General features: G+C 38.2%; 1 protein-coding gene across 1 annotated transcript in view; it reads right to left on the bottom strand.

The window, feature by feature from the left end:
* pds5 (cohesin associated factor B pds5) overlaps positions 1-13035 on the bottom strand; it is a 38292-nt gene that overhangs the window by 24111 nt on the left and 1146 nt on the right. The window contains exon 2 of the mRNA XM_073092194.1: positions 7859-7948. Coding sequence (XP_072948295.1) covers positions 7859-7939 — 81 coding nt within the window. The 5' untranslated portion in view covers positions 7940-7948. The remainder of the gene's footprint in view (positions 1-7858; positions 7949-13035) is intronic.

The raw sequence follows: 13035 nt of genomic DNA, 5'->3' as shown, positions 1-13035 counted from the left end.
GGGAACTGAATTACTCCTTACATTCCCGGTACAATGACATTGGCAAGTTGGTGTTCTTTTTGTGCAGTGATAGCCTAGTGGTTGAAATGCCACCTGTCAGCCGTGGGACCGAGTTTCAAATCCTCTCATTTTTCAAGGTCATTTTTCTATTATACCTGAAATCACTACGGCCTAATCCTTCTCATTCTGAGGAGACCCGTACCCAACAGTGGAACAGCGGACATGATGATGTTCTATGTGGGAAAATGGGAGTGCAATAATTCTTATGCAATCCACTCTACCATAGTATGGAAGTAGCTACCGATGCGGTCCACCTGATAGATAGTAAGTGACAACTGTCGCGCATGGACATTTGTAACCGACCGCAGATAGGATTAGAGTCATATCTGAGGCACAGATTAGTTAGCCCTTTGCATGCTCGTTTGCTACTGCCATAATTATAATTATAATTAATTAATATTTAATGATGTTGGGAATTTCTCCACAATATATATGAGTAGTCAAAAAAAAAGCAGTCAGCAGACGAAATATGAGCTCGTTTATTAATATAAAGAATATGCCACGTGCGGCATGTACAATATATTATATCTTCGAGTCAAATTCCGGTCCAAATTACATTTAAATTCCAAAATTAATTCAAACAGCGAGACAAAAATTCAAAATAATAAATCGGTTTCTTCATACGTATGTATCGCGACAAATAAACATAATAATGAGTTTGGAAATTTGCATTTATATCGAAATCACAAACGAACACTCCAATTCATTTCTATTGCTATTGGCAAAAAGAGTATTTTTACATTAGACTAAATATCCAATCGAATACATTGCATTATTTGTATCTATTTGAAGCTTTGATTAATGTGTGCATTGCATTATTCAAGGGATACCTAAACTATTCACACGTACCACAACGACATCATGGCGACACCGCAACGACAAATGGGTGCAAATTTGTAGGAAAATGCAGTTTCATTATTATTAAGGTGGTAGAACCCTTCGTGGTTCGACTCCGGCGGCACCACCGCCTTACCTATTTCTACCTAATAACAGCAGTGTTAGGCGCTGCTGTGTTCCGGTTTGAATGGTGTGGTAAGGGAGACAGATTTTTCTGAGGCGTTCTTGCTTAGTCTTCAGGGGTAGCAGCGCATCTGTGGCTGACCTCAGGTAAGAATATCTAATCCTATCTGGGGTTGATTACAGATGTCCATGGGCGGCAGTAGCCATTTAGCATCAGGTGGACTGCATGCTCGTCCCCTACTCCTATAATATTAAAAAAAAAATCAGCGATACTGGCCTACAGCGCAGCTACATTTTTGTAGTTGCCACAGAGCTACGAAAAGCTGCAGCATTGCTTTTCACACATAACTGCTTACCGACATTTTGTCACCGCGATGTGTAGTTGTAGTACGCGCGAATACACACTATTATATCGATATGAAGTTATTAAAATGTAATAATAATGTATTTTCCATTTTATATAAACAATGACGATTCTAAGTTAAGATAAATATAAGCTAATGTGAATGTATTACATTGCAATGCCCTAGCAGGGTACATGCATGTTCGAATACCCTATTTGTAACACCATAATTATGTACTGTATGCATGAGCAATAAAAAATTGAATTTGAATTTGAATTAGTGATGTGATTAGTTTCGATGCAAAATTTAGCTGACGATGAATGCAATTAATACAATTATACCGATTATTCGCATTTACAAATTTTTATTTACGTTATGATTTGTAGTCTCAGCAAGCTGTAACGTTGCTATTTACAAATAACTGCTTGCCGACATTTTGTCGTTGAACGTGTTGTAGTTATAGTACGCGTGAATGGGAATTATTGATAAAATTCGTTACATTACGAAATATGACTGACGATGAATACAATCATACCGATTATTCATATTATTATTATTGATTTACGTTAGGTTATTATGTATATGATGCTACAGTTGAGCATCATATACATAATAACACTGTTGAAACGTATACAACATACGTACACATGCACACTCGAGTGCATACGAGTTATGAGTTACTATTCTCTATAAATTTGTGTGCGTTCCTCCAATTCCATTCAACACATATTTGAATTATTTAAAAGCTTTTTATGGCACGAACATAGAAATGTGTGCTTGGTAATTGAGTCCAGAGTAATAGCGTTCCCTTAGAGGAGACTGAATTCCATGTTATTGTGATATAAATAGCAGTTACAGCAAGTTGTTGGAACTCGGCTTCTTGATTGGAAGTCCGAGATTCAAATCCTAGGACATCTTTCATTTCTGAAAGTACCTATGTGTATTATAAATTAATTGTCACTTGTAACTTGTAACGACTTCGTATTTTTTAATTATCCGTGTGTGGGCTCCCAATATATGAAGAGAACTCTTACTATCGAAGCCGACACTAGTGGTATCTTAATTGCGGTGATGATATAGAGTATGGCGTAAACTAGCGTTTACTCTGATTTAGTACGATGTGCAAGGGCGTGGCGTGTACGCCAGAATATTGGTGTTTGCTGTGGTTCATTGTGTGGTGTCTTGTGGAGTAGTGCAGCGTGGAGTAGTGTACACAATACGCCGTGATGAGCAGTGGCGTACCGTGCTGTACAATGGAGTTTGATAAACGTGATGCGGTGCTTCATAACAGTTTAAAAATGAATACTTCGTTAAAATGTGTGTGGTTTATTGTGTAGTGAGTGATTCTTTCTGTCTGTAATTTGGTACGATGTGCACGGGTGTGGCATGGACGATGCCGCGTGTCATGGCTTGGTGTTTATTGTACTTTTATGTGTGATGTCATGTGATTGTGGTATAGCGTAGTATACCTACAGTGATTTGGTGCGATGAGCAGTGGAATAAAGATGCGTAGACGATGTAATGTGATGTAGCATAGCATTTGCTGCTATTGGTTGTGGGGTATCTTGTGAAGTGGTGTAGCGTGGAATAGTGTACGCACTACACCGCGATGCGCAGTGGCGTACCGTGCTGTACAATGGAGTTTGTTGAACGTGATGCGGTGCCTCATAAAAATTTAAAAATGAATACTTCGTTAAAATATATAAAGCGCAAAAAAGCGGTCCCATTCAGTCGCACTGCGTAATTGGAGTGATTTGAAATGGAACTCTCCCTGTTATTTATTCATGCTTTTAATAGTGTTCCAACGAGAGATATTATATATTACGTTTGCTCTGTTACTGCCTGTATTTTTCCAAGTAACTTTCCATGGACAAACTAATCTGACGTAGAGTGGACTATATAACAGCGCGGCGTGGTGTTTGCTGTGATTGGACGTGTGGTTGTCTTGTGGAGTAGTGTGACGTAAACTAGTGTTTACTGTCTGTTGAGTGATCCTTTCTGTCAATGATTTGGTGCGATGTGCAGGGGTGTGGCGTTGACGATGCAACGTGTCATGGCTTGGTGTTTGTTGTACTTGCATGTGTGATCTCATGTGATAGTGGTATAGCGTAGTATACCTACAGTGATTTGGTGCGATCAGCAGTGGAATGAAGTTGCGTAGACGATGTAATGTGATGTAGCATAGCATTTCCTGCGATTGATTGTGGGGTATCTTGTGAAGTGGTGTAGCGTGGAGTAGTGTACGCACTACGCCGTGATGCGCAGTGGCGTACCGTGCTTTACAATGGAGTTTGATAAACGTGATGCGGTGCTTCATAACAGTTTAAAAATGAAACGTCGTTAAAATATATAAAGCGCAAAAAAGCAGTCCCATTCAGTCGCACTGCGTAATTGGAGTGAGTTTAAATGGAACACTCCCTGTTATTTATTCATGCCTTTAATAGTGTTCCATCGAGAGATATTAAATATTCCGTTTGTGCCGTTACTGCCTGTAATTTTTCCAATAGGCACGTTATTGCTTGACTAGGCGGAAAAGTCCGCACTTTTCATGGAGTAACTAATCGAATAGAGCTCTAATAATGTTTCATTTATAAAGTTTTTTTTTATAATATAGGAGTAGCAGATGAGCATGCAGTCCACCTGATGGTAAGTGGCTACTGCCGCCCATGGACATCTGTAGTCAGCCCCAGATGGGATTAGATATTCCTACCTGAGGTCGGCCACAGATGCGCCGCTACCCCTGAGGACTAAGCTAGAACGCCTCGGAGAAGTATGTCTCCCTTACCACACCCTTCAAAACGGAACACAGCAGTGCTTAACACTGCTGCTATTAGGCAGAAATAGGTGTGGCGGTGGTGCCGCCGGAGTCGAACCACAAAGGGTTCTACCACCTTCAAAATCTAATATGCGTATTAAGAAGTGAAATCATCACTTACCTACTCATCGTAGATTTCTTATTTTTTTATTATAAGAGGTATCGACAAGCATGCAGTCCTTGCAGTGGCTGTTACCGCCCATGAAAATCCGTAATCAACCCCAGATAAGATAAGAGCCCTACTTGAGGTCTGCCACAGATGCGTTGCTTCCCCTGAAGACTAATTTGGATCGCCTCGTGTAAACGTAACACAGTAGCTATTGACACTGGAATACCGATATAAACATAACGATGATTCTATAGGAGTGGAACCAAAAAGAGTTTCATACAAATACATACATTGAAACTCAAAACCGATTTCATCATTTTTTGCGGCACAACGTGCTATTTAACTTGTAAATAGGTCGATCGATCCTTTCTGTACGACGTTTATGACCTACAAGCCATCGCTTATTATAAGTCGAAGTTAAGTAAAAGTAAATCTTACTTTCGGGCTAAATTTGTTATTGACTTTACCTATTACAGTCGGGCTGACTTATGTAGGCCAATATAAGGGTGCCTTTCCACCGGAGATCTGTGAGGTAGGTAAGCTAAGATGTCCTATGAAAATTCTTAACTGCACGGGTTGAAGGTGGTAGAACCCTTTGAGGTTCGAATCCGGCGGCACCACCGCCACACCTATTTCTACCTAATAACTGCAGTGTTAGGTGCTGCTGTGTTCCGGTTTGAAGGGTGTCTCGTCTGCTACTCTTATATTATAAAAAAAAAATCAGTAGGTTAAATCTTTAGATCGCATCTTTCTACACAAACAACATCTACTGAGCTACCAGAGAAAAGCTAAGCAATGAAATCAAGCACCCTACTGATAGATTGACACAACCCCAGATAAGACTCATATCCTATCCGGGATTATTTATATGTCCACGGGCTGCAGTTGCCTCTTACCATCAGATGAATTGCTAACCGTTCGCTACTTCTATCTATACTAAAATAGTATTTATAAAGATCCCTTCGTTCGTAAATATGTATAAACAGAATGGACCGACCTATTAAATTAAACTTACGCAACGAAGCTGAATAGATTCAATGTGAATACTTTAAGTATTCTCTCAGTAAACATTATTACCACCGCAACTATAAAAATATAATACATATGAATAAATATTGTGAATTGAAATAAACATAAAATCTCGACATTTTATGTTCTACTAAGCTTTATTTGTACGCGATGAAAACAAAATAAAAAACAGTTGTTAAATTAAGGTCTGTGTGGTTCACGCATTTATCGTAGAAAGTTCTAAACGTATTTCGACTGGACTTTAATATGGATATAATATGACAAAATACTCCACCGAGAGTATTAAAGGTATAACAATATTTTTACCCCAAAAATATCAAGGATTGCTGATAAAAAATGAAAACTCTGGCATCACACTGGGATTAACACCTAGCAAGCTCTGAGGACTAAGTTGGAAAGTATATAATCTCCCTAACCACATCCTTCAAACCAGAACACAGCAGCGCTCAACGCTGCTGTTATTAGTTAGAAATAGGTGTGGCGGTGTTGCCGCCGGAGTCGAACCGCAGAGTTTTACCACCTTTCACCACCTCCCTAATATTTCTTACAAGAATATTGTAAAACGTACATTAGAAATCACCGTTCAGTGTTTGAACCGTATCGCATGTACATACACAATGTACACATGTAGTACACGGATCAGCAAACCTCGATAGCTAATCAGCAAGTATCCACGCCTCGGAGAGCTTCAATTAAAGTTGGACGCCAGTGCGATCACTCCCAAGGGGATAAGTAATTATTACCTCTAGAAGTAAAGCTTCAATGATAGAACTTACATGTATATTTATCACTACATGTATCATAGCAGTGATAGCTTAGACAGGGAACACGGCCTCTCATTCGAAGGTTCGAGGATCGAATCCAAAACACCTGATTTTTCAAGAAACGTGCGTATTAGAAATGCTCACTTGTGCACTTAGAGTGGTGAGCTATGATAGGAAACCCGTGCCCAGCAGTGGGACAGTAACAGCTTGATAACACAGATTTAATACACAGTAATCCATAGAATAGTCATTAGTTATTTCAAATTCAAGAAAAAACTCATCTGAGTTTCTGAAGTCTTATCCTATCTGAAGCTATTACAGATGTACTTAGGCGGTAGTAACCAATTTTTTTTTTATATATACCTAACGATAAGGCAGACGGGCTACCTGTGGAAAGTAGTCACCGTCGCCTATGGACATATGCAACACCAGAGGAGTCGTCAATGCATCGCCGGCTTTCAAGGAGAGCTCTTTTTGCAGCCCTCTTGAAAAGCCCTATGTCATAGCGTTCAGGCAATACCTAAGGAGGAAGTTCGTCACACATTTTGCACGTACGCGGAATGAATGACCATGTAAACCGAATATTGAAGACCGCCACGGATCCAGTCGATGTCGATGAAACCTCATCCTTCGGCAAGTGATGCCAAATACCATCTGGACGACAGAAAGCTTAACTTAATTGTAATAAGTGGTTAGTTAATAGAACTTTCAAATTACGTCAGAGAAGACTCCGGTCAGGAAATGGTGTGTCAGCTACCGGATAATCCGTCAGATATGAATTACCTGACCTACATATAAATACATTCACGTCATGCGCTGATATAATTCAGAATAGAATAACAACCTACAGGTGACCTGGTTATCTGGACCGATGACCTAAATTGAATATATTCGCAGAAATACAAGGGCATTTGGTTACTAGCCTATTGATGTATCTCTTTGCACTTGAAGGTAGCAACGGGTTTCTGACACTGATTATGTAGCTAAGGGTTACAGACAATGATTACAATTTAAGCAAAGGACTGGCCTTCAAATTATTCACTTTATATTAGGAGAGTAAAATTATAGAATGCTTACTTATTTTCCTGTGGGCCTACCACTCAATAAAAGACTCTATGATAGCACAGTAAATTAGACTTACGTACGGTTAAATATAAAAGGCGATATGTAGAAATTGTTATAAGAAAAAAATAATCGGACTACTTAAAAAATCATGTCGCTTCAAGGGCGTCGCCAAGGGCGGATACAAGGACAGCTATCCCTATAGATATTCAAAAAACGTCTTACCTATTCACTTACTTTTGCATCGCCAAAGGAGACAACTGCTCCCCCTCCCGTGGAAATGCAAAATCTCTGCGAAATGCTTTGTACGTCAACTGACAGATTATCAGTTGACCTTGATGATCAGAATGCTTTGCCATTCCTACAGATTGACATAGCAGTGATAGTCTAACGGTTGAAACACAGCTTCTCAATCTAGGGGACCGAACTACATATCCCAGGCATGCAATAAGATTTTTCAAAATTATGTGCATATTATTAATTAATTATCACTTGCTTAGTCCTTTTCATTCTGAGAAGCGACCAGTGCCCAGCAGTGGGACCGTGATGGATTGATGAAGATGAGAAAGTCATCTCAAAAGTAAATCGGTCAGCTTTAAATGCTTTAAATGAAACCAAGAACTGCTTCACACTAAACATAGGTTTAGCAGTACCTCCATGGTGAAACCGCATTGATTCTACCACCTTCTTCTAAATGACACTGCTAAGTACATACCTTAAGCCTCCGGACGAGTTCATCAGGTCCTAGGTCATCGGTGATTGGGCGGCAGCCTTGCGGGTACACTATTTCCGCCATGCTGCCAGTCTGTTGAAAGAAAAAGAAATATAAATTCCATATTCAAATATTTTTAATTTTGGATGGTCTGCAAAAGTTCTTCTAGGCTAAGTTGGTGTAGGTCAGGTTATTCTCTAGACAAAAATAACAAGCCGAGACTTGTATTTTAGTTTTAGATTTTTCTATTTCCCTTAGGACATAACATAGGATTTGTAGCTTAAAATTTTATTCTAATATACCTTTTCGACCTATTTAGGGAAAATAATATCCTTTGTAATATTAATGAATTCACAAAATCACAGTAAATAAAATTATTAAAAGTTTACTTTGACAAGTGTTAATAACTAAAACAAAATAAATAAAGATTAAAATTATCACCACTGCCTCACACTCAACTATGATTGACTAAGATCACTAACACACACAAAAACCAAAAAACCACAAATAGAACCACTACCAAAACATACCAAAAGGCAGACCGATATGGATTGATAAGTGTGTATTTAATTATAATGATGGTCCTCAAATGGAGACCACATCTGGGCATAAGAAGTACAGGACACCCCGGAACCAGGTGGACTGATTTACTGAAAAGGACAGCAGTAACAGCTGGATTCAAGCAAGACTGGTCAGAGTGGCGCAGATTAAGAGACCTCCCGATCGAGGGGACCGAGGTTCAAATCCCAGGCTCGCACGTTTGATTTTACAAAATTATGTGCGTATTAGAAATTAATTATCATTTGCTTAAACGGTGAAGGAAAACATCGTGAGGAAACCTGCATACCTGAGAGATTTACAAAAAAAATCTCAAAGGTATGTGAGGTCTACCAATACGCACTCGGCCGGCGCGGTGGACTATGACCTGAACCTTCTCATTCTGAGAGGAGACCCATGGACAGCAGTTGGACAATAATGGGTTGATGATGATGATGATGTCCAGCACTCTTAAAGGCCGATGGATGGATGGTATGTAAGTATATGATAAAAATATCTAATTCCATCAGATATAAGCATGATTTTCAAAGAATCCTCTCATCCTCTATTCTTCTTACTATGTCCTCTTATGCTTTGCATAACTGCAACACTTAATATTGTTTTACTTGTAATTAATATGCCATAAGGCAGATTGGAATAGCTTCTAGAAATTTCTAGCTTAGTCTAGAAGAAATAATACACTGTAATTAATATCAGAATTCCTATTAAATTAGAATACAAATATCACAAAAATTTTAATGATATTGCTTTAATCTCCCTAAACTAATAGTTTTAAGCTATGGATTACAAAGGTGACAGAAAACATAGTTAGGAAACCTGTAGACCTGAGATTTCATAAAAAAAGCAAAAAGTTTTCAAAGGTATGTGAATTCTACCAATACGCACTTTGCCAGTGCGGTGGACTATGGCCTAATCCTTCTCATTCTGAGAGGAGACCCGTGCCCAGCAGTGGGACAGTAATGGGTTGATGATGGATTATTAAGATTACTTTTAATGCCTAACTCAATACCTGTAGCTATTGAAAGATTAGTAAATCAAGAAGCAAGTAGCTGATCCAATCAAAATACTTTATCCATTTTTTTTACCAAACAATACAAACTTTAAGTGAACACATTTTAAATGCAAATCAATCTGATATCATTTTAAATCAGTACATCAATCTAAATCCATTTATTTATGATTATTATATTCAAATTTAGGGTCTTTAAAATAATGAATTATTCTATAATGACAATATGTTTTAGAAATTATATTGCACTATATAATTACTAAATCAGCAACCAAATTTTGTCTACCTTTGTTCAAAATATGTACATTTTTTCTAGGCAATTATTCTAAACATCATAAACGAAAATGGCAGAATTACCTTGTATGTATGTATTAAGCAATTCAAGGTAGGTGTGATTCTGTCACAAGGAAAGAAAATACAGTTGAATTCTAACTTCCTCACTTCTATGAATTCAATTAAAATTATGCATGCTTTAAAAAAAATCAAGTGTCTATTATGGTTTAAGAGATAAAGCCCTGTGACACACGAACAGACAGTGGAGGGTTTCGTTTTACCCGGTGAGTACGAAATCCTAAAAATCAATCTAGTAACTTGCGATGAACTTTCTCTAAGGCGCTCGAACAATCTTGCCTCGAAAATCGTGAATCCTGAGGATGTTGATAAGGACAATGTTACAAAATTATTAAAATCGTGTATTGTCATCGGTTTTTGATAATTCTTCAAAATTTTACTGAACGTTCAAAGTGGATAGAAATCGGGTTCAAAGATTCCGTTACATAGTTACATACATACATACATACAACCCAAGCTAATAAAAGCTATCATTTGGGTCTAAAACTTTCTAACGTGTAGTAAAGGAGACACCTATTTATAGAGTTTCTCAGGGGTAGCAAATCTCAACACACACAGCTGTAGCAAATTTTAAGTAGGACTCTTAATCTCTTATGTAATAAGTGCCACTTAAAATCAGGTTGACTGCATGCAAGTATGCTATCTCTCCCTCTACCTTTTATTTATTTTATTTTTTCTCGAGGGGGAAACCTTCAAAAGGTATCCGACGACGTGGGAGCGACGCCGGGTTATGTGGGATTTTTACCGCACTAAAACCCCCCCCGGTGGCCGTCCTCAACGCTTGTTGGAGAACTCCGGGATCTCAAACAGAACACAACCGGAGCCCTCCAAGCGCGATGACCCGATCGGGCTCTACCCTGGGGGAGCAGTTTTCGCTCCTCCCACACCATGTAGTGTTCACGACGGTATGCGACCACACATACCGCCGTCCTTCCCGGGGTCGCTTACTGGACGGTTCGAGCTCCCACTCTTACCGCCCGCAACCCCGGAAGCCCCCTTTTAGTCGCTTCCTACGACAAGCAGGGGATACCGTAGCCCTATTCTAGCCCCGGAACTACAGGGACAACCTCTACCTCTACCTACCTCTACTTTATATTAATTTGTCGAGTGGTTCTGGAGATTAGCAAGTCCAAACAGTAGATTTATAATATAAACATGATTTATAATATAATCATTTATTATCTTCAAATCATATCTTAGTTTGGACAAATTTGAATTTGAATTGCATCATTATTACCGAAAACAAATTCTGTGATTCATAAATTAGTTAGTTGACATACAGAATAAATTAAATTCAATTAATAAATATGACATGTTTGTGGATTGTTCTAGAAATTTTACTAGTATTACTTTCTTTCAATTCAAATCAAAATCATTTAATCAAAGTAGATTTTATAATATAGGACAGTGTAGGGCGTAGTTACTACTACAATTTGTAATCTGGTTACTAACTACGATTAAAAGTAGTTAACTACATGTAGTTATGATTACATTGTAGTTAACTACTTTTAATTGTAACGTAACTTAACTAAAGTGATCCAGATGATGTAGTTAATAATTTGATTGCTGCAATCTAGTAGTTATAACTACTAATTATTTGAATTCTATGGACTTATATTTTGCAATGAAATAAAACGTGGAATAAGACTACTGCCTGTACAGCCACCCGAGTTAAAACTCGAAGGTGTGGGTTCGGTTTCTGCCTAAAGTCTGTTTGGTGGTAGGACTTAGCGCTGCACTCACACTCTAACAGGCTTTAACTCTAACTAACTACCTAGCAAACGACAAGTGAATGCGATATTTAAAGGCTCAACATCATTTTAAATATGTAGTTATGAAAGGTAATCATGTAATTGTGATTGCAACTACAAATAGTCGTTACTAATCAAAATGTTTAACTACTTTTTTCGATTACTTTTTGTAGTTTGCAGTTATAATTACTGAGTACTATATGTAGTCGTAGTTAGTAATCCATAACTAGTTAGATTTCATATTGTCCAACACAGATATAAGAGTAGTAGAGAAACATGTAATCCACCTGATGTTTAATGGACACTGGCACCCATGAACATTTGTAATCAACCACAGATTAGATTGTTCCCCTGATGACTGATATCGAATTTTTTTTTTATAATGTAAGAGTAGCAGACGAGCATGCAGACCACCTGATGGTAAGTCTACTGCCGCCCATGGACATCTCTAATCAACCCCAGATAAGATAAGATATTCCTACCTGAGGTCGGCCACAGATGCGCTGCTAACCCTGAGGACTAAGTTGGAACGCCTCGGAAAAGTCTATCTCCCTTACCACACCCTTCAAACCGGAACACAGCAGCTCCTAACACTGCTGTTATTAGGTAGAAACAAGTGTGGCGGTGCCGCGGGAGTCGAACCACAAAGGGTTCTACCACCTTCAAAATACTACTTTTATAAGGCAGAAGTAGGTTTGGCGGTGGTGCTGCTAAATTTAAACTACAGAAGATACTACCACCTTCAGAAATTGAACTCTTTTTGAATGTCCACATCTACCCCTGCTTTGAAAAGTGATTTTATATACTGGCTGGTTTATTTTGTCTACTTATTTGATTAAGTAAGACTAACCAAGTCTGTGCTACTTTGAATAATACATTGCAAACAATTCAATTTAGATTTATGTGGATATAATTACCCAGAGATAACTGATAAAACAATTTTTACATTGTAAATGAAGAACTCTTTCAAGGAGAACAAAATAGGTATATAATAATACAGTCATTCATAATAAATGTTTGAAGCTGGTAGAATCCTTTGTGATTAGACTTCTATGAAACCGGTGCCTATGTCTGTCTAATATAAGCAATGTTAAGCACTGCTATGTTTCAGTTAAAAGTGTGCGGTAAGAGACATACTTATTGGAGATGTTGCAATTTAGTCGTCAGGGAAAGCAACACATTTGGGGCCGACCTTAGCTAGAATCTAGAATTGCTTTCTTGTCTTAACACTGCTATTATTAGGCAAATGTATGGCAATATATCTCCAGAGTTGTACCGTGAGGGGTTCTACCACATTCACATTTGTCATAGACCACAAATTTCTAACAACAACAAAAACTCTTTATTTGTACACTAAACATAAGAAACATAAAATAATATATGAGACAGCATACAAAAAGGCGGTCATACCCCTAAGAAGCGATTTCTTCCAGATAACCTTTGGGTCGGTGTTCCTAACTACAGTATAACATCAATAGATGGATAGATTATCACTAAGCATGAAACAGGAT

The sequence above is a fragment of the Epargyreus clarus genome, unplaced genomic scaffold (genome assembly GCF_041222505.1).
Source record: "Epargyreus clarus isolate Ecla_fem2 unplaced genomic scaffold, WU_Ecla_fem_2.2 ptg000035l, whole genome shotgun sequence".
Taxonomy (NCBI): Eukaryota; Metazoa; Arthropoda; class Insecta; order Lepidoptera; family Hesperiidae; genus Epargyreus; species Epargyreus clarus.
Note: the sequence above shows the minus strand (reverse complement) of the source record. Positions and strands in the feature narration are given on the sequence as shown.